Source organism: Schistocerca gregaria, chromosome 1, assembly GCF_023897955.1.
Source record: "Schistocerca gregaria isolate iqSchGreg1 chromosome 1, iqSchGreg1.2, whole genome shotgun sequence".
In the NCBI taxonomy this organism is placed as follows: Eukaryota; Metazoa; Arthropoda; class Insecta; order Orthoptera; family Acrididae; genus Schistocerca; species Schistocerca gregaria.
This window is the reverse complement of record NC_064920.1, coordinates 780817237-780841132: the sequence shown is the minus strand read 5'-3', so window position 1 is coordinate 780841132 and position 23896 is coordinate 780817237. Positions and strand designations below refer to the sequence as shown.

Genomic DNA, 23896 nt, shown 5'->3' with positions numbered 1-23896 from the left:
AAGGAGCGAATTAAGTTATTAGTTCTTTGCACAATTATGTGAGTGAAATACGTGATCCAAAAGTAGGAGTTCTCATAATATTTTGTGATTCGTGCTCAGGACAGAATAAGAGCTATATACTGTTCATATACCGTCACTGCTTCTTACAGACCGTTAAAAGATAAGATAGTGCCAAAATAGCATTTCCAATAAGAGGACACTTTCGAAAAGAAAGTTATTGGACAGCAGCAGGAATTTCAGTCATGGTATCGTTTCGTTTGATTCTTACAATGTGTCGTAAAGAGCAATCTCTGGCACTGCAATGTCATGCGTAGGCCTTCTACGAGCAGTTCACATCACAGAAATTAAGTTCGTTAAACCGGAAGATTTTTCAAAAATGGTTCAAATGGCTCTGAGCACTATGGGACTTAACATCTATGGTCATCAGTCCCCTAGAACTTAGAACTACTTAAACCTAACTAACCTAAGGACATCACACAACACCCAGCCATCACAAGGCAGAGAAAATCCCTGACCCCGCCGGGAATCGAACCTGGGCACCCGGGCGTGGGAAGCGAGAACGCTACCGCACGACCGCGAGATGCGGGCGAAGATTTTTCATTCTAGTCACCTAAAAAATTAAAGTTCCTGATAACTTGTTCTCTTTCGTGGAGTTTCATTTATTTTAAAGCGGGATTAATACTTTTGAAAACGCAAGAGAAATTGGAGGGTCTTACTTCTGTTCAACAAGAGAGTATACGAGGATAAACGACCTTTTTAAAAGCATGTTACAAACCAAAATGTTCTTCCAAGACATGACTGCTCAGAGAAGTTCAGGTTGTGGAGGAAGATAAGCTGTTCAAGTGCAGTATTACTTAGAATGGGACTTGAACACCAGTAGGTTTCTAACGTTCTGTTGGCCTACAAGTAGACGTCGAGTGTGTATTAACTGTGTGGACCTGACAAATCTTCACGGTCACAACGAGCATTTAATGGTAATATGACACTTTTTGCAAAGTAAATTATGATTGTTTTGCAAATAACTAATTCTGTTGGTGTATTTTCAGAGCACCTGACAATACCAGACGAAGAATGCGCAGACTTCCAAGAACTTTTTCGGCTTTGTGGTGAAGGAGCAAGAAATATCTACAACGTAAAGAAACAAAATCCAAGACTAAAGAAGACTAACTGCCAGTGCTTAACAATGCAATGAAACGACGAAGGCATACCAAAAAGTGATGGGCTTATCTTGTGGTAAACATGTACTTTCTTTGCATTTACCGTCTTTTTTACGATATAATTTCAATTGCCATTTTTTTGTAATGTATATCCTCTACAATCATTAAATTTGGCATCATAATTGTATTACTAAACCTCAACTGGATAGTTTTATATATATTTTTCTAATCTTGAAAGTTTAAATCGCGTATCCTCAGAAATGTATAAAATGTGACTTACCCTGTACCGTGTGTTCTTCAGGTGATAGTGATTCGTCATGCTAAATGGTGCTGACGTCGTTCTGTCCTACCCTGAATGTTAAAATTCTGCTTTGCAAGGATTAGAAGCCCTTATGGCTGATCGGTTATTCTGACTTCCAAACGTCGTTCCTTACTACATCCCTTCACTAACGTTATTATCTTGGCAAATTATTGTTGCAGCACTTTTCATTGGGGTATTGACCATGTTGATTAACCTGGCTAATTGTTAAGCACGATTAAAAGGCAAGTGTGCCTCGTTAAAACAATTTCACTGTGCAGTAACCTTTTGGGTGCACTAATTAAATTTTTAAATTGATGGTCAAATTTTTAAAAGGGCAAGAAATTGCAGTTTGCTAGTGTAAGTATGCAGCCCTTCTTGTCGGTGCACCGAATAACTGTTGTTTTTAGTTAACGGTCATCTTTTTAAAGTGTGAGGTGTTTGCCGTGAGGAAAGTAAGTTGTGCAGCACTTTTCACTCGTTACAGCACAAGGCACAACCTTGCCTCGCTGTTTTTGAAAAGTGTTTCTTGCAATGTGCTTCTGTTCTGTTTATTATTTTCTCTCTTCTAGAAACCTGTATTTTGCTACTGAGGAGCGCCCCTTTGCGGGCGTGACTGCCCCTATGTTTAGTGAATGCCCTGTGGAAGGGTAAGGTGGGGCCGCCTGTATCCCGGTCGTGCGTGGCTGTTGGTAGACCGGTATATGGGCAGTATTATTTATGTGGTTTCTGAGGTTGATGAAATGTCCTCTGCTTCTTAAAAGTCTCCGGGTTTATTAAATGTTGGCTCTGATATTTGATGATTTTAGTGAATTTTCCTTCCGTTTCTTTTACAAAAGTAGTTTTCAATAATAATTAATTTTAAGCTAAGGATTTTTTTAGAAATCTGCATTTGCTTTAAAGTAAACCTGACTACGGCCTTGGTTTGAAAATCAGAATAAACATCCCGATGTCCTGTTATCTCATCTCAAGTATATCAGCAAAAACTTTTAAGGGGACTCAGAAAATGTTAAATTCATCACCTTTATGTATCTTTATCTCTGGACCTGTTGCACCTTGACCTTTGGCATTTTGACAGTTGTTTTCAGTATACACTGTTATCTTGTTGAAATAGAATCAATGTTTTTGTCTTCGTTGTTAAATATTTATGAATATTGTACCATTAAACTAGTTTTAATTGGGAAAATTTCTCATAAGTCTCTTTGATGAAGAGAATAAGTCAGTTAATGTCACGATTCTAGTCTTATGGCACCATTTAACTGTTTTATAGTGTTTTTGAAAATCTGAGCGTCACTGGCTTACGTGAATGTGAGATAAAAGTACATATATACAGGGTGTAAATTTTAAGTTGACAAACCAAAATAACTCGAAAAATAAGCTTCACATGAGAAAAAAGGTGCAGAATCCACAGTTAATTATTTTCGAGGGGGACATCTGTTGGTGCTAAAATTAGTCTTTCATCCCAGCCCACTGGGCGTGGAGCGGGAGGCAACTTTAAAATTTCAAATCGGAATCCACATTTTTATTGTAGACTGAGATTCTACATAAACAACCACGTACATTTTGTCTGAAACATTTGTTTTTATTATTGGTAGTTGGCGTTGTAATTCAAGAAAATCCATGTTCTCATTTTTGCGTGCACAATGGTTACGGATAAATAAAAAACTACTTTTTACTGCGTAAATTTTGATTCTACATAAAAAACTACGTACACTTTGTCTGAAACATTTCTTTTTTTATTGGTAGTTGGCGCAGCAATTCAATAAAATCGATGTTCTCATTTTTGCATGGAAAATGGTTATGGATAAATAAAAAATAGTTATTTACTTCGTGAATTTTTATTCAGTAAAACTAAAACTCTCCCTCTATGTCCATAGGGTGGGCTATGAGAGAGAGGAATTAGAGTTTTAAAAGTCAAGTTTTAGTTTTAGGGAATCAAAATTCAATAAGTAAATAAGTATTTTTTATTATCCATAACCATTTTGCATGCAAAAATGAGAACATGGATTTTCTTGAATTAGAGTGCCAACTACCAAGAATAAAAACAAATGTTTTAGACAAAATGTACGTAGTTTTTTACGTAGAATCTGATCCTACAATAAAAACTGGGGGTTCCCATTTGAAATTTTGAAGTTGCCTCCCGCCCCACCCCTAGGGGGCTGTGGTGGCGGGCTAATTTTAGCACCAGCAGATGTCACCCTCGAAAATAATCAACTGTGGATTCTACACATTTTTTCGTTGGAAGCTTATTTTTCGAGTTATTCTGATTTGTCAACTTAAAATTTACACCCTGTATACTGTCGAGTTCAAAAAAATGTTCAAATAGCTCTGAGCACTATGGGACTTTACTGCTGAAATCATCAGTGCCGTAGAACTTAGAACTACATAAACCTAACTAACCTAAGGACATCACACACATCCATGCACGAGGCAGGATTCGAACCTGTAACCGTACCGGTCGCGCTGTTCCAAGCTGTAGCGCCCAGAACAGCTCCGCCACCCCGGCCGGCTATTGTCGAGTCAGATTACTGTCACCACCTGTCAAAATCCTGATAATCATATTTTGCAAGATGTGCAGGAAGGGAGTTATTGAGGTTCTGGAAGGTAGCGACAGGGATGTGGAACTATGGCAACTCCAGTGTCCTGGCCAGCCCTGCCAGGTTCCTCGTTTGAAGATTCATGCTGTGAAGAGCCCGATCGAGATGAGCCCATAGACTCTCGATTTGGTTTAAACCCAACTGTGATGGTCAGGGAAGTACGGTAAACTCGTGCTGGTGCTCTTCGAACCACACACCTACACTGGGACCTGTGTGACAAGTTGCATTGTGCTGCTAGCAGATGCCGTCGTGCTGAGGAGAAACAAACTATATATGGGGTTGGAATTGGTCCCCAAGGATAGCTGCGTACTTGCGTGGATCCGTAGTGCCTTCTATAATGACGAGACCACCCAGTAAATGCCACGAAAATAGCTCCCTCCTTGTTGCAGGGTGTTTGCTTTCAGACATTGCACGCTATACACGCCAACGGCCATCTGTCCAATGGAGAACACAACCTATCACGGGAAAATTACACAGTCTTTTTTTTATAGAAATATTATTTGAAGCTTTAATGCCCACCTTACGAAACACATAAAGAGCAGTGTGAAACACTGTTCTACCTCGTATGTTACCAAACTATCTCAGGTTATTTTTGCATTGCAATTTTATAGAAATTATTACTGGTTTAATGCCTTGAGTTCGCATAGAGAAACATTATTGTGTGGCATGTTTATCACTAATCATTTTGGAATTCATCTGAAAAGGTCACCTGTCGCCACTCAGTGGACGTCCAGTTTCGATATTAGCGTGCAAATACAGCGATGAACAGCAAAGCGTTGGTTCATGAACTAAGTGCCTGCCGCGGAGACCCATATGTAACAACGTTCACTGAACGGTAGCTAAGGAGACACTGTTGGTAGCTTCTGGGTTCATTTTAGCCGTCAGTTGTTCAACAGTTGTACGACTATTCGCCCACACCCATCTCCGCAGCCGTTGTTCGTTTCTGTCATTTATGGTTCGTGGTGCACCACGGTTGCTTCAGTGCAGGTTTTGGATAGCACCAATTAGCCATGAAAAGTATACTTTAACCATAGCGGTACGTGAGCTTAGCCGTTTTGAAAGTGCTTCCATGCTTGTTCAGGAATCCAATTATCACGCCGTTTTGAACGTTAGATAAATCGCAGTGTTCCCGAATTACAACAACAACTGCGTCCGACACGCTTTATATACCGTCCTCTGCTACTGCTGCCACCTGCCGTGTGTCAGTTCGTGTTACACCTAGGCATCGAACATAGGCGGTACTCACATTAATGTGACGTCGTCGTATTGGCTGCCCTGGGCACAACAATATTTATTCATATGGAATTACGAACAGTGCAACGAATGAAGACTTTTATGATTCTTGAAAGACGCACGTAAAATCGTACAGAAAAAGCATTTATCATTAAACGTAATTTTATTTAACAACAATATCGATTTATTGTGTGTATAATTCCTTGTTCCATGTCAAAAATATTAATAAATGTGGAACAGTCGAATGAATTTATCTCATTACTTACCCTTGTCTTGATCTTGGATGCGGACAGACGTGACAGATATTGTAAGCGAACTTAAGTTGCATTTTGGTTAAATGTACGTGTTCATTTGCTCTTAAAACCATTATTTTTGTAGCTTTAGCATTCCTACATGTTAGGAAACTAATAACATATTTTTTCAGTGTATCAAAAAGCGCAATACAGCGCTAGCCTATGATTGACTGTTGTCGGTTATTAGCGCGGCTGCTAGGTTTTATTTGAAGCTTGCGAATATTAAGCGTCACAGAGCTGCAGAAATAACTTACGAAGTTTGAATTTTAATTATAGTAGTTAACTTCGGTGTCATTTTAATTTATTTGCAAAGATTAATAGCAGTTTTGAATAAACGTTTGTGGTTGTCGCGTAACGGTTATCTTTTATCATAGAAATTAACTTATTCCAAAATGATTAGTGATAAACATGCCACACAATAATGTTTCTCTATGCGAACTCAAGGCATTAAACCAGTAATAATTTCTATAAAATTGCAATCCAAAAACAACCTGAGATAGTTTGGTAACATACGAAGTAGAACAGTGTTTCACACTGCTCTTTATGTGTTTCATAAGGTGGGCATTAAAGCTTCAAATAATATTTCTATAAAAAAAAAAAAAAAACGACTGTGTAATTTTCCCGTGATAGGTTGTGTTCTCATTTTAGTTTGTAGGGCGTCATTTGATGTGTAACTATACGCCTACAAATCATACAGTTTAATGAACTGTGTGTACACAACTAAAGCACACCACACGACGTACAGAACAGAACACAACAACAAACGCATTAATAACAACACACTGGCGTCCTGCCGCGTGGCCAGAAATACTTCTGTGGTTAGGTTAAACAATGTTTGTACTCTGTTGTAATACGTATTGTATTTTCTTTCATGTACCACGTCGTCTACAACGAGATAAATACTGATTTCCAAGGATTCTATAAAAGAGAGGAGGCAGTGCTAATCCAGATCCTGAAAAAATGTACAATGCGAAAGAACTTTCAAGGTAAGGAGAGGGTTTTATCCCCAAAAAGCTTCAAGGATGCATGAAACTAGTGCCTTGGGGGCATACAATAAGTGATTTGTGTTTGTAAACTTTTTCTAAAAGTATTTCTTGTTGCTGCGCATACTTTATTGCTGTGGGAGATAGTTTTATTCAGATTTGTTTCAATAGATTATTAGAGATTATATTTAGTAAAGGGGCAAAGATATTTTATTCAGTTTATTGAAACATTTTCAGTGTCATACCATTTTTTGTGTTTCGCGTGTTATATTTGTATATATTTATTGTGTACTTTGTTCTTAGTCATCTAAGGTGGGTAGGCCAAATAGAAAGAATATTACAGAGTTAGAGAAGTTTGGGAATATCGGGGAGTTACCATGTACTGACACAGATAATATTAGGCCTGAATTCCAAGCTTTGGAAAACGAAGAGTCTGAATTAGGGAACTTAATGTGGAGACGTTAGGACCACAAGACATTCGCCAGATCAGCTGATGACAAGGTCAATACTGAACACACAGAGGCGGCAAAAAATGTGATAGCACCTACGGTTGTAGGAAATGACTGTCTCTCTACGTTAATACATTCCGTAATAGAAATGCTAGCTGATAAGCAGCTAAAACGTTAGGAGAAGGAACAAGCTAAAGAGAAGGGAGGCGGAGAAAAAGAGAGGCTAAAAAAAACCAAAAGAGACACGAGGTTAGCAGAACAGCTCAGTTAGGTCCTCAGTGCCAGAGATAAGAGGATCGTTGACCATATTATAGATGAAATAAACAAAATGTGCACCAGGTCGAAGAACTTGTTACGCTAAACAAAGATTTGCCTAACAGAGTGAGCGAACTAGACTCACGAGACCTAGGCGAAGCCCATCAAGCGCTTGAATATCAGATTTTAAAAAATTACGACGACTGTAGACGATTTGTCTATCAGCTTAGATAGAAAAACTGAACCCGAAGTAGCCGCGACTCTGCAGGGTGTGAATATTGCAGCGAGTCGCGTGGAAAACGAACATAGTACACGACTGCCACGGGATGGGCATGGAGTACCGCAACTTAAGCCTGGGGTAGAGCGTGAGAATAATGGCAGTAGGTATCGACAAACTGAGACCTCACATACGAATGATCAATTTGGAAATAGTCCAATCAATGCTATGCCTTGCGAGAATTTGAATCGTAATGCTGCTGCTAGGTGCAGCCCGTGCAGCGGAAAACGCATTCTTGGTTCGGCCGACGCTGGAGCTGCGGTGTCAACATTGGCACGTATGAAACACGAGGAATCATTAATAAACCTTCTCGTAGAAGAACACTGTGTATCCCGTGATACTTATTACGAGTTTCTGGAATGCACTGCCTACGTCATGTACTGGAATACAGGAGATCCAGTTCGTGATCTGATTTGTAACTGGCGGCGCGGCTCTGTGGGCGATGGAGACCGCTGATAGCTGCCAAACATTTTTCGGATTTGAGAAGGCATTCTTGGGCCGCTTCGGGTAGAAGGGTGCTCAAGAACGCTGAAGAAAACAAGTTTGTATGCCTGAGCCGTACGACCAAACGCAGGGAAACCTGCGCAAGTACGTTGAAGAATACCTGAAGAAAACGCAATACTGGAATGAGACCACGTCTTCGTGCGACATATTAAGAATTTTAAAAGGTGGTTTACCTATCGCTATACACGGGAAACTATTCCGCGCTCCACACTCGGACCTGAATTTGTTTATGGCCACAGGTGACTCGCTCGAACACATTTAAGAGGATGCAAAGCGGAGTGAAGCAGTGGACAGTGGTCACAGCAACTACAATAAAAATAAAAACCAGAATGGCAATAGTCCACATAAGAACAGTCGGAAGAGAGATAATGATTACTGTAAATAACAGTAATCAGCATAACGGTCATGTAAATCAGCCTAACTGCACTACTGGCCATTAAAATTGCTACACCAAGAAGAAATGCATAAGATAAACGGATATTCATTGGACAAATACATTATACTAGAACTGATATATGATTACATTTTCACGCAATTTGGGTGCATAGATCCTGAGAAATCAGTACTAGAACAACCACCTATGGCCGTAATGACGGCATTGATACGCCTGGGCATTGAATCAAACAGAGCTTGGATGGCGTGTAGAGGTACAGTAGCTTCAACACGATACCACAGTTCATCAAGAGTAGTGACTGGCCTATTGTGACGAGGCAGTTGCTCGGCCACCATTGACCAGATGTTTTCGATTGGTCAGAGATCTGGAGAACGTGCTGGCCAGGGCAGCAGTCGAACATTTTCTGTATCCAGAAAGGCCCGTACAGGACCTGCAACATACGGCCATGCATCATCCTGCTGAAATGTAGGGTTTTGCAGTGATCGAATGAAGGGTAGAGCTACGGGTCGTAATACATCTGAAATGTAACGTCTACTGTTCAAAGTGCCGTGAATGCGAACAAGAGGTGACCGAGACGTGTAACCAATGGCACCCCATACCATCACACTGGGTGATACGGCAGCATGGCGATGACGAATACAGGCTTCCAATGTGCGTTCACCGCGATGTCGCCATACACGGATGCGACCATCATGACGCTGTAATCAGAACCTGGATTCATCCGAAAATATGACGTTTTGCCATTCGTCTCCGAGCTCATAGTCCATAATTAGTCGTCGAACTGTTCGTGCAGATGGTTGTTGTCATCCGAACGTCCCCATCTGTTGGCTCATGGATCGAGACATGGCTGCACGATCCGTTACAGCCATGCGGATAAGATGCCTGTCATTTCGACTGCTAGTGATACGAGGCCTTTGGGATCCAGCACGGCGTTCCGTATTACGCTCCTGAACCCACCGATTCCATATTCTGCTAACAGTCATTGGATCTCGACCAACGCGAGCAGCAATGCCGCGATACGATAAACTGCAATCGCGATAGGCTACAATCCGACCTTTATCAACGTCGGAAACGTGATGGTACGCATTCCTCCTCCTTACACGAGGCATCATAACAACGTTTCACCAGGCAACGCCGGTCAACTGTTGTTTGTGTATGAGAAATCGGTTGGAAACTTTCCTCATGTTAGCACGTTGTAGGTGTCGCCACCGGCGCCAACCTTGTGTGAATGCTCTGAAAAGCTAATCATTTGCATATCACAGCATCTTCTTCCTGTCGGTTAAATTTCGCGTCTGTAGCACGTCGCCGGCCGCGGTGGTCTCGCGGTTCTAGGCGCACAGTCCGGAACCGTGCGACTGCTACGGTCGCAGGTTCGAATCCTGCCTCGGGCATGGATGTGTGTGATGTCCTTAGGTTAGTAGTTCTAAGTGATGACCACAGCAGTTTAGTCCCATAGTGCTCAGAGCCATTTGAACCATTTTGTAGCACGTCATCTTCGTGGTGTAGCAATTTTAATGGCCAGTAGTGTATAACAACCTTTGTAACAACCGAACGAAAGGTAATCAGCTTCGCAATGTAAACGGTAATATTAACAGAAAAAGGTGGAATGAGGATGGTTATAGCCCCTATTCCAGCCTAAAAGCATGCTTGAGATGAATGACCCTGGACAAACAACCCGTCCAGTAAACTGGCAATCGGATCCACCACGGGACAGAAACCATCCCGTAGATAATGTCAATGTAGTACCAGGCCGTTATACAAGTGGCAGGCGAAGCCATTAAATACTCATTTCTAGTTGTAAAGAATTTCTCGGTTCCTGGTATACTGGGATGGAAAGTTTTGAGAGAGAGGGATGCAGAAATAGACCTTTCTCGGATTGTCTGTTCACTAGGGAATGAAGGCAGATTTGTAGATCTGGCAATGATAAAGACAACCGCCCTGCACGAACAGGTTGTAGCGGATTAAAGGTTACTCATGACCGGCCAAAGTTATTGCACATCGCCTTGAAGTACACGAGGGAAGACTGCCCACGCGTATGTAGAAATGGCGAGAATGATATAGCCGTCATAAAAAAGGACTCGACGAAAATCAGCAGCACAACTCACACAACTGCTAAAACAATATGCAGCGGTATTCTCGGAGAAATGAGGCACAATAAAAGCAAACAGTTATGACATGCAAGTTAAACCGCATAAGACATATTGCCGAGCTGTCTATGCTGTCCCTTGGAACAAGAAACAGGTTGCAGCCAAAGAGAAACAATGGATGATAAAGTGCGAGATAACAGAGACCTCCTTACCCACTTAACAGCAGCTCGCTGGTCGCAGTCCCCAAATCGGACATAAGCATTCGTCTTGTGCTTGACGTGCCTGATAGAAACAAGATAATCATTCCGGTGTGAACACGACAGGGAAACGTGGGAGAAGCTTTAATATTTTCAGGCAAACAGGCGCAATTCAATAGTCGGCAACATAAAAAAGAACAGAAGGCTATTCATGAGTACCGAGAGGGCCGTCTTGTCTTGCTGAGGACTCACCCAAAAGATTCTTCTCCAAAAAGAGTTAATAAAATGTGGCAATTTCTATACACAGGGCCTTACTTGATTGTAAGGTTGCTACCTTCTTGTAAATCAAATAACTTTAACTGTGAATGTATTATACCTGCACAGTGATTTGAAACCTTTCATTACTGCTGAATAAATGAACGTTATTATGCCAACACGTATGCCAAAAAAAAAAAATATTTTTACTGATGTAAACAGTAGTTTAAGTATGATTTCTGTGTTTTATTAATTGGTATCTATATATACATCTACATCACACTCCACAAGCCACCTAATGGTGTGTGGTGGAGGGTACTTTCGGTACCACTATCTGATGCCTCCAACCCTGTTCCACTCGCGAATAGTGCAAGGGAAGAATGATTGTCGATAAGCCTCTATATTGTCTCTAATTTCTCGAATTTGCTCCTCGAGGTAAATACACAAAATGTATATGGTTCAAAATGGCTCTGAGCACTATGGGACTTAACATCTGAGGTCATCAGTCCCCTAGAACTTAGAACTACTTAAACCTAACTAACCTAAGGACATCGTACACATCCATGCCCGAGGCAGGATTCGAACATGCGACCGCACCAGTCGCGCGGTTCCGGACTGAAGCGCCTAGAACCGCTCGGCCACCGTGGCCGGCAAAATGTATATGGAGGGAAGTAATATGTTGTCCTACTCCTCCTGAAAAGTGCTGTTCCGAAATTTCAATGGTAAATCTCTCCGCGATGCACAACGCGTATCTTGTAACGTCTGCCAGAGGAGTTTGTTTGGCATCCCCGTAACGCTCTCTCGCTAGCTAATCGGTCCCGTGGCGTAACGCGCCGCTCTTCGTTGGATCTTCTCTCCCCTCGATCAGTCCTACCTGATAGGGGTCCCAGATAGATGAACAATACTCAAGAATCGTGCGAAGAAGCGCCTTATAAGCCACTTCTTTCGCGGATTAGTTACATCTTCTTAACATTCTTCCGATGAATCTGAGTCTGCTGTCTGCTTTTCCCACTATCTCACACGACACGGGAATACCATGTCAGCAATTTTATGTTTCTTCTCTATTTGTGTAATTATATGTGTGTATTGTTTCGTTTGACTTTGAGATAGTAACTGAAGCCACAGACATTTTATTGTTTTTGACGTAGGAGTGCCAACGCCAAGGGAACCGTATTAAAAATATCAAGTCAAAATGAGCCCTCAGTTAGCAACTATCGCATACTCCTGGGGCACTTTTTGCCTTTATGATTTCAACTCTGATTTTCGGTTTGTTTATAATTGTGTGTCACCCGGGATGAGACTTGTCCTGATTGTGGACAATTGTACACTTTATGCGTATGTTCGTAACTGATCATTCATGTGCGAGAGTTTCCTGCACGTTATAAAGAAGCTCGACAGGACGTAACCCTGTCCTGTCGTGACAGTATTTTGCAGAATAAATCACTACGCATGAATGTGAAACCACAAGAATTAGTCTAGAGTGACCTAACGTTCAATTTTTCGGCGTTCAAGGATGCTAAGTTACTTCCGATGTAATCATAAGTAACGAAAGTTCAAAGCATTGTAAATGATAAAATGTGACATGTAAATGTATGTCACATTTTGTGTGTATTCTCATGAACTGCAGGAATGTATATACTTATAGTGCTTCATTTTCGTTGTATCAATGTACGGACTGAATGATGCGAAAGACATTGTAAGTATGAGTTTGTGAGTATAAACTGTACTTTAAGTGCAAGAACGCTCTATTCGTTTACTAATTCGTTTGTGACGCAAACAGACAAAAACTAAGTAATCACATAAATCAAGTGACTGATATATTTATCAGTGAGTTCAATTACTCAGTTAAGTATGGTTTACCTCACAAGTCTATCCTCTAGAATTATGCGTTACGAACAAGAGACTCCAATTTTTTCGCGCGGATGGAAACCAGCTGTGTTTACTCGCGAAGCGAGCAGTTTCAGTTAAAAGTAACGGATCTGAACGCTGTAACGCCAGGTGCACCAACCATGTAAACTAAAAGCACTACAGACCGACAAGCCTGTGTACGATTCCTGGACTGAAATAAATCTTCATATTACATATGACAACATTTATCGACAAACAAGAATAATTGTGGAATGAATGCAGACTAACAAAACTTCTTTACAGTTAAACCGCCATTGCTGATAAGATATTAATCCTGTGTTCTATGCTATTTCATGTACTCGCGGCAACCATTACGGCCACAAATTGGGTTTGCGGAACCACACCGGCTGATCGCCTCTCGGGGCGGAACGGCCGCAACAGCTGACTGCCGAGGGGGCGTGTCCTGGCCTAGGGCCGTCGCACCGCGTCGGACAACCACACTTCGAACCATGGATGGTTCAAATGGTTCAAATAGCTCTAAGCACTAAGGGATTTAACATCTGAGGTCATCAGCCTACTAGACTTAGAACTACGTAAACCTAACTAATCTAAGTTCTAGGGGACTGATGACCATAGCAGTTGAGTCCCGCAGTGCTCAGAGCCATTTTTAGCCAAACCTAACTAACCTAAGGAAATCACACACATCTATGCCCGAGGCAGGATTCGAACCTACGACCGTAGCAGCAGTGCGGTTCTGGAATGAAGCGCCTAGAACCACTTGGCCACAGGGACCGCCCGAAGCATGGACTTCTGATGCAATGCGGCTCATTCACACCGCCGCCATCAACCCAACCAACGAAGAATTACACTCCTGGAAATGGAAAAAAGAACACATTGACACCGGTGTGTCAGACCCACCATACTTGCTCCGGACACTGCGAGAGGGCTGTACAAGCAATGATCACACGCACGGCACAGCGGACACACCAGGGACCGCGGTGTTGGCCGTCGAATGGCGAGGACCATTCGCAACCGTCTCCATGAACCTGGGCTACGGTCCCGCACACCGTTAGGCCGTCTTCCGCTCACGCCCCAACATCGTGCAGCCCGCTTCCAGTGGTGTCGCGACAGGCGTGAATGGAGGGACGAATGGAGACGTGTAGTCTTCAGCGATGAGAGTCGCTTCTGCCTTGGTGCCAGTGATGGTCGTATGCGTGTTTGGCGGCGTGCAGGTGAGCGCCACAATCAGGACTGCACACGACCGAGGCACACAGGGCCAACACCCGGCATCATGGTGTGGGGAGCGATCTCCTACACTGGCCGTACACCTCTGGTGATCGTCGAGGGGACACTGAATAGTGCACGGTACATCCAAACCGTCATCGAACCCATCGTTCTACCATTCCTAGACCGGCAAGGGAACTTGCTGTTCCAACAGGACAATGCACGTCCGCATGTATCCCGTGTCACCCAACGTGCTCTAGAAGGTGTAAGTCAACTACCCTGGCCAGCAAGATCTCCGGATCTGTCCCCCATTGAGCATGTTTGGGACTGGATGAAGCGTCGTCTCACGCGGTCTGCACGTCCAGCACGAACGCTGGTCCAACTGAGGCGCCAGGTGGAAATGGCATGGCAAGCCGTTCCACAGGACTACATCCAGTAACTCTACGATCGTCTCCATAGGAGAATAGCAGCCTGCATTGCTGCGAAAGGTGGATATACACTGTACTAGTGCCGACATTGTGCATGCTCTGTTGCCTGTGTCTATGTGCCTGTCGTTTTGTCAGTGTGATCATGTGATGTATCTGACCCCCAGGAATGTGTCAATAAAGTTTCCCTTCCTGGGACAATGAATTCACGGTGTTCTTATTTCAATTTCCAGGAGTGTATTTACGTATTCACGAACTAAGATTGTAAAAAGTTAGTAGTTCTTCAAACATTACTAGTATGAACTGTTCACTAAACTCTTTTTGGTAAAAACTTTTGAATTCATTCATGTTTCTGACATACGAATAACAATCTTGGGCGATCTTGCAAACGAAGATTGCAATATTCTTTATATTACAAATATGTTTATGTAAATTTCGGAACCAATAACGAAATAATTTTGATTTCTTACCGCATTCTAAATAATTGAAATAATGTGTGCCATGAAGGACTTTGCAATTATTATGTTAAGTTCAGTCATTCACAGTCTGAAGACTCCGAGGAGGGTATTTAGTAGTATCAGGTTTTTCCCGTTGCCTGTAACCCGAAGGGCAGTCAGTCAGTATCTTTCCGGAGAAGGCAAATTTGCCACACTGTTGTCGGTAGTTGTGATGTAAGAGGGGGCCGAAAGTCAAGAATATAATGTCCATGTAAACCCAAATAACTATGCATAGAATGTGTGTAAACAGTAATACCCAATGTTATCTGGTATTTAGAAACTTTCAAAAACTTTAAAAATTCAATATAAGTGATCCTTCTTAACTAATCATGAAAATTCTCAAAAGGAGATGACACAAAGTGTAATAACGAACTGGTTACTTTCACAAGTGCGAACAAGAAGAAAAATGAAATGTCGTGTGGCTAGGGCCTCCCGTTGAGTAGACCGGTCGCCAGGTGCAAGTGTGATGATGATGAAGACAACACAACACCCAGACCCTGAGCGGAGAAAACCTCCGTCCCAGCCGGGAATCGAACCCGGGCACCTTAGCACAGCATTCCGTGGCGCTGACCTCTTTTATTCATTTATTAAATCTCATTTTGTACCTTATCGTTCGTTCTATTTGTTCGGGATGGACGTCCGATGACGCCTGTTCACGTTAGTCGTTCATCCATTTTTATTACAGAGGGCAGCTCACCCTCTGGCCGAACACGATGACCTAGCGTGCCGGCAACCACTCAGCCACCGAGGCGGGCGAGTGAACAAGGTGATCAACTGTGACAGTGCAAAACCAATACTAGTGGAACCACTGCCCACAAAACCAATGTGAATTTGTGGGACAATAATCCCAGGGGGCCATTGTACTGGTTGCCCTTAGGGAGGACAGTGTTTGTTCATATGAAATTACGAACAGTGGAATGAATTAAGACTTTTATGATTCTTGAAAGATGTATGTAAAATGTACAGAAAAAATTTATCATCAACGTAATCTTATTTAATAACAATATTGATTCATATTTAAATTATTAATAACTGTGAAATTGTCGAATGATTTTATTGAACTACTTACTCTGGTCTTGATCTTGATGAGGATATGCGTGAGATATATTGTATGGATCCTTACGCTGCATTTTAGTAAAATGCCTGCGTTCATTTGCTCTTAAAACCTTTATTTATGTGTCTTTAGCATCCCTATATGTTAGGAAACTAACAACAATACAGCACAAGCCAACGATTGACGGTTGTCAGCTATTTGCACGGCCTCAAGGTTTTATTTGAATATTGCCAAAGTTAAGCGTCCCGGAGATTCAGAAATAACTTACAAAGTTTGCATTTTAATTTATTCGCAAAGATTAATAGCAGTTTTCATTAAATTCTTGTGGTTGCCGCATAACGGCTATTTTTATCTCAGCTACATAAATTCACAAAATTAACTTACTCCGAAATGATTAGTGATGAACATTCCGCACAGTATCATTTCTATATGCGAACCCATAACATTAAAGCACTATCAATTTCAATGAAGTTACAAAGCAAAAAGAACCTGAGATATTTTGTTAACATTCGAGCTAGGGCGATGCTTGACACCTCTCTTTACGTGTTTCATAATGCGCGCATTAAAGTGTCAAATAATATTTCCATAAAAATAGACTATGTAGAATGTCCGCGAGAAGTTGTTGATTCGTTGGTCTCGGGGAGGGGCCCAAACAGCGAGGCCATCGGTCCCATCGGATTACGGAAGGATGGGAAGGTCGGCCGTGCTCTTTCAAAGGAACCATCCTGACATTTGCCTGAAACGATCTAGGGAATTCACGGTAAACCTAAATCAGGATGGCCGGACGCTGTTTTGAACCGTCGTCCTCCCGAATGCGATGACAAGCTGTGTCACTTTAGCGTGTGTGGCGTCATTTGATGTGTAACTACACGCGTATGTGCCTAAAAATCATACAGTTTAATGAACAGCACTTGTACACACAAAGCACACCACTTGACGTACATAATGGGATACACATACTGTACATACTAAAAACAACACACCGTGTGACAATGACAATGTCCAACGCTAGAAAATGCGATTCAAATAATTTATTATGGAAATTCACAAATAACTCTGACTTTGTATAAGCGTCCTGCAGAATAATGAGGATCATCTTCTGGTTCTTCTTCTTCACCTAAAACCTTTCTTCGAATACCCTTGCATTTTTGGTATTAAATTCAGTCTGGAGTTTTGCATGTTGAAGATTTTTGACGCTACTGACACCAGCCCTTCCGTTACATTTACATTTCGGAGATGAGATCATCAGCAAACCAGTTTTTTGTACAATATTGAAACCGATATCTCGGAAGATCAGGACGCCACAAGTCTCTATTCAGAGTGAACTGGCAGGAAGCTTGAAGTCCGTATTCAAGGTAACCCAGAACAGCGCAGACAAACATTTAGGGATTGCTCAGAGATACTTTCTGAGCATTTTTGCCTGAGATACTGACAGTCTCCGCCAGCTCGGTACAGAGTTATTGCATTTCTTTTGGCTTCTTGCCAGATTTACCTTCGTGACTGTATTGCATTGAAAGTAGTTCACAACGGCACAGATGCCAACAGTTTGCGATGTGAAGCTTGTTTGGAAAGAAATTTGTTCCAATCGCTCACGGTACTTGGTGTTCACAACGAGAATAGATAGCTTCCGCTTTGCACTCTGGCTTGCATTCAGTACTGCTGGCTTCTGCTGTAAGGAATGGGTCAGAAATCTCCATTACACTTATTAAATATTACATTGAGTATCGAAAAGAAATATAGCCAACTTAAGGCTATTCTTTGCATTGTGTAAGACTGAAAATAAATCTGAGGGCGAAACACGGGAGCGCGATTCTAAGCATTGTTTTGAGACGAGGTCTGTCTGAGAGAGTAAAATTTCACTAGTGTTGGTCGAGAGCTCGGAGACAGAAGACGTGTCACGCTGTCCTCAAGTCGGTGATGACAGATCTTATCACACTCAAGGCCTAGTTTCATTTATATGGCGATAAGAAATTTAGATGGTTTAACTAGGCTTGAAGATGGAATGAAGGTAAAATTCGCAAGCGTAGCGTAAAGGGCAATTGCAGGGTTAGGCTCGTGATTGTTAGTCCGAATGAATGGTTCGTATGGCTCTGAGCGCTGTGGAACTCAACTTCTGAGGTCATCAGTCCCCTAGAACATAGAACAACTTAAACCTAACTAACCTAAGGACATCACACACATCCATGCCCGACGCAGTATTCGAACCTGCGACCGTATGTTAGTCCGAGTTTGCAATAATTCCATGTTTTGCTTGTCAATTGAAGAAACCTCCTTATCTTCCAAATAATAATTATTATTCTCCACATCTAATTCATGAATATGCTGCGGTTATTAAATGTTAACGTAACTTTGAAATTAAAATAATTTGTTAATCTGGCACTCAGCCATTATTGACACTTATAAGGTCATTGTCAGGCTTTCTGCCATTATTAATACTTCTCAAACTATTATTGGTCCTGGTGATTTCTGAAGTTTTTAAGTAGACTTAATTAATGAAGTCTTTTCTCACAAGTTATTTAGTAGTTAACAGGACCCAAGCAAACTCATTTTTATTAAATTCGTTTTTAGTAACAATAAGCTTTAGCCGCTGCTACTGCATGTTGCTGCGAATTGCTGTAAACCACATATAATCTAAAGAGGTGAGTGCAAAACTTAAGGCCAAAACAGAGCCACTGACACACCACATGTCATGTACTCTGATCCAGTGAATTCCTATGCACAAGCCAGATTCTGTATCACTTGTAAATTTTTATTCAAATACGCAGTTAGCTTATCCAAAGGTTAGTTTTAAATTTTTCATGTAACGATCTGCTGAGGGCTTAAATGACAGTGAAACTGACATTCAGACAACACGCACACAATGTTATGCAAGTTCGATTCGGATTACTGACAGCTCAGGTTGCTCATCAAGTCAATTTTCACAGACGAACATAGGCCTTATTTGTCCTAGGTATATTACACTGTCTCGTGTTAGTTTCGTCTGTGAGTGCTTACATTATTCTTAGTTCTTTGTTTTACGTTTAGGTTACTGCAAATCATAGGCTTCTTCACTGTTCTGAAGATATTTTCACATAAATGAGGATTATGCGACAACAAACAGTATAAATCATAATTACACTATTATTTGTTAACGAGCCGCCTGAGACCGTGGGTCCCCTACCACCAAAATACTCAGAAGGTATCTTTGAACGACCTCTGCCAGTTGACAGTGAAGTTCTTGTTCACATTGTATACTGGTGTGATTTCTTCCATGACAGCCACTGGGACGGAATTTTTGTGGTAATAAAGAATTCCGGTAGCTTGAGCTTTTCTGTATTAGCACCAGGGATGAGAACTGCTTGGACAAGCAAAATGAAGGTCACCATCAATCAGTGATCGGTGTAAATGTGTTGGTCATAGAGGCTGCCTCATTTCCTGGAAATCATTTAAATTATATTTTACAGCCATGCCGCAGTGTTGCTGAAGTTATCCATACATATTATAAAAACTTATGTGACGCGTGTGTGTATGTGTGTGTGTGTGTGTGTGTGTGTGTGTGTGTGCGTGTGTGTTCCACATCTCCTGACATCTCCTGCTGGACAGATTTCTATCAGACTTCGTGCGCACATACTTTAATGTCAGGCAACATTCACCGTGGGAGTAAGAACCACCTACCTATCAAAGGAGTGGGAGTGAAAAACAAGCGTAGCCCGCGACGTGTGAATACCCAGACTTTATTCTCCCTGTTTCTGAGAAAGAGACCGCAGAGTAGCACCGTCGCCGTAATGTAGTGGTTTTGATTCTAGGAGCTTGCATGGAGGGTTGTGAGTTTAAAATTCACCTGAACAGTAGAATTTTAATTTCTATATCCGGTTCGAGTACAGTCTAGAAGTATCCACAAATGGCAAGAATCATTGTATTGGAATGTTCTGTAGCTGTGTATATACCATTGTGTTCTGGTCGGAGACAGTTCGCTCCGCGCTCTTGTATGTGCAAGTGCTGAATAAACCTTTGTTAAGTGAAGTTAGTGTTCGTCATTCATCTACTTACACCTTCTCCTGTGTGAAAATATATAGGGTTTCTAAATTTATGGCAAACATTGATTGAAATAGGAAAAATATATGGCTCAATGTATAGTAGACTCTACACTCTGGTAGCGTGCAACGTAGTGCAAAGAAAGTTTAATATCGAAGAAAGTTTCTTTTTTCAGACATGTTCAAAATGTTGAAATGTGTGTAAATTCCTAAGGGACCAAACTGCTAATGTCATCGGTCCCTCGACTTATGCACTACTCGCACTACTTAAACTAACTTATGCTAAGAAGATCACACAGACACCCATGCCCGAGGGAGGACTTAAACCTCTGACCAGGGGGAAGTCGCGTGAACCTTGTCAAGGCGCCCTAGACCACGCGGCTACCCTGCGCAGCTTCAGACATATAGTTTTTAGATTAACATAATATGAAGAATGAACTTCGTGTTTGCTAAAAGGCATTTTGGGAATTTAGAATGCAGTTTTTGGCCATTTAGAATGAACTCAGAAAATCTGCAATACACATTCTGGCAAAAGTAATTAAAATTAATATAACTGGATTCATATTTGGCTGAAACATACTAAGGTAAAGGGAGGTAGGACGTCAGACGGGCCGACTTGGAGCAGGAGAGGCATCATAGGACATTTTAATTTCCACTGTCTATACTTTTACAAATAAATTCATAAAAGTTTGTCAGCATCACCAGGAAGGATTCAGGATTCACACTCATTGCAGTGGAAGATCTGCACGGGGAGAGACACACGACACTTTGCGGTGACGCCGCTGTGTTCTCTCCTTACGCCAGAGATATACAGGGTGGTCCATTGATAGTGACCGGGCCAAATATCTCACGAAATAAGCGTCAAACGAAAAAACTACTAAGAACGAAATTCGTCTAGCTTGAAGCGGGAAACCAGATGGCGCTATGGCTGGCCCACTAGATGGCGCTGCCATAGGTAAAACGGGTATCAACTGCTTTTTTAAAAATAGAAACCTCAATTTTTATTACATATTCGTGTAGTACGCAAAGAAATATGAATGTTTTAGTTGGACCACTTTTTTCGCGTTGCGATAGATGGCGCTGTAATAGTCATAAACGCATAATACGTGGTATCACGTAACATTCCGCCAGTACGGAAGGTATTTACTTCATGAAACATTACCCGTGTTAAAATGGACCGCTTACCAATTGCGGGAAAGATCGATATCGTGTTGATGTATAGTTATTGCGAGCAAAATGCCCAACGGGCGTGTGCTGTTTATGCTGCTCGGTATCCTGGATGACATCACCCAAGTGTCCGGACCGTTCGCCGGATAGTTTCGTTATTTAAGGAAACAGGAAGTGTCCAGCCACACGTGACACGTCAACTACGACCTGCAAGAAATGATTATGCCCAAGTAAGTGTTTTAGCTGCTGTCGCACCTAATCCGCACATCAGTAGCAGACAAATTGCCCTAGAATCGGGAATCACAAAAACGTCGGTCTTGATAATGCTACATCAACATCGATTGCACCCGTACCGTATTTCTATGCACCAGGAATTGCATGGCGACGACTTTGAATGTCGTGTACAATACTGACACTGGGCTCAAGGGACGATGACCGATTTTTTGCACGCGATCTATTTAGCGACGAAGCTTCATTCACTCACTAACAGCGGTAACGTAAATCGGCATAATATGCACTATTTGGCAACGGAAAATCCACGATGGCTGCGACAAGTGGAACATCAGTGACTTTGTCAGGATAATGTATGATGGTGCATTATGGGAGGAAGGACAAGTGGCCCCCATTATATCGATGGCAATCTAAATGGTGCAATGTACGCTGATTTCCTACGTAATATTCTACAGATGTTACTACGAGATGTTTCACTGCATGACAGAATGGCGATGTACTTCCAACAGATGGATGTCCGGCACATAGCTTGCGTGCGGTTGATGCGGTATTGAACAGCATATTTCATGACAGGTGGATTGGTCGTCGAAGCACCATAGCATGGTCCTCACGTTGCCCGGGTCTGACGTCCCCGGATTTCTTTCTGTGGGAAAAGTTGAAGGATGTTTGCTATCGTGATCCACTGACAACGCCTGATAACATGGCTCAGCGCATTGTCAATGCATGTGCGAACATTACGAAAGGCGAACTACTCGCTGTTGAGAGGAATGTCGTAACACGCATTGCCAAATGCATTGAGGTTCACGGACATCATTTTGAGGATTTATTGCATTAATGGTAATCACGCTGTAACAGCATGCGTTCTCAGAAATGATAAGTTCACAAAGGTACATGTATCACATTGGAACAACCGAAATAAAATGTTCAAACGTACCTACGTTCTGTGTTTTACACTAAAAAGCCTACCTCTTACCAACTGTACGTCTAAATTTGTGAGCCATATGTTTGTGACTATTACAGCGCCATCTATCATAAAGCGAAAAAAGCGGTCCAACTAAAACATTCATATTTCTTTACGTACTACACGAATATGTAATAAAAATGGCGGTTCCTATTTAAAAAAAAAAAACGCAGTTGTTATCCGTTTGACTTATGGCAGCGCCATATAGTGGGCCAACCATAGCGCCATCTGGTTTCCCGCTTCAAGCTAGACGAATTTCGTTCTTAGTAGTTTTTTCGTTTGACGCTTATTTCGTGAGATATTTGGCCCGGTCACTATCAATGGACCACCCTGTATATCTCTGGCGTAAGGAGAGAACACAGCGGCGTCACCGTAAAGTGTCGTGTGTCTCTCCCCGTGCAGAGCGCGGCGCGCTGCCGCCTTCTAGCGTGCCACTATAGCGCGGCCCTCCGCCTCAGCCGCCGCCCGCTACTTACTGGCCTGGCTCTTGTCTCCGGGGTCTGCGGCAGTTGGCGCCATCGCCAGCAGAAGCGCCACCGCCAGGGGCAGCAGCCGCGCCGCCGGGCTCCGACTGACCGCGCGCGCACACCGCCGGTCCATTGCGCAACACTTAACCTCCCGCTAGCTTTACAGAGCCTTTTAACCGGACGCCGCCACGATAAGACTAAAGACATCCCCCCTCCTCCTGACGTTTTCATTCTTTCCTTTTCTCTCTTTCTCACACTGCAGGTACGCTACCAGCGTTCCACCCGGGTTTATATCGAGACATTACTGTGTTCGCTCACAGCCGCTCGCTGACGGTCTCTAATGGCGGTGACGTCGACGAGACATAACCGTAAAGCTTCCATTTTTACGAACACCGCTTGTCGTACAGTACTGGTAACTAGCTATGTTTGCAACACATAGAGAACACAGCGACTTCATCGAAGTTGCAAATTCTCTCCTAAATACACTTCCGGCCAATTAAATTGCAAATAAAGACATTTTATTTGTTGTTTACGTTATACACTGAAGTGCCATAGAAACTGGTACAGACAAGCGCATTCAGATACAGAGGTATATAAACAGACAGAAAACGGCGCTGCGGTCGGCAACACCTATATAAAGCAACAAGTGCCTGGCGCAGTTGTTAGATCGGTTACTGGTGCTACAATGGCAGGTCATCAAGATTTATGTGATTCTGGTGTCATAGTAGGTGCACGAGCGGTGAGACACAGCCTTCTCCGCCGGCCGCGGTGGTCTCGCGGTTATAGGCGCTCAGTCCGGAAACGCGGGACTGCTACTGTCGCAGGTTCGAATCCTGCCTCGGGCATGGATGTGTGTGATGTCCTTAGGTTACTTAGGTTTAAGTAGTTCTAAGTTCTAGTGGACTGATGACCACAGATGTTAAGTCCCATAGTGCTCAGAGCCATTTGAACCATGTGAACACAGCATCTCCGAGGTAACGATGAAGTGGCGATTTTTCCTGACGACCGTTTCACGAGTGTACCGTGAGTA

At 42.4% G+C, this 23896-nt stretch overlaps 1 protein-coding gene across 1 annotated transcript in view; it reads right to left on the bottom strand.

Moving 5' to 3' along the window:
• Window positions 1–22999, bottom strand: part of LOC126273206 (serine protease snake-like) — a 186508-nt gene extending 163509 nt beyond the window's left edge. Inside the window, exon 1 of the mRNA XM_049976785.1 lies at window positions 22876–22999. Coding sequence (XP_049832742.1) covers window positions 22876–22999 — 124 coding nt within the window. The remainder of the gene's footprint in view (window positions 1–22875) is intronic.
• Between the last annotated feature and the right edge of the window lie 897 nt (window positions 23000–23896).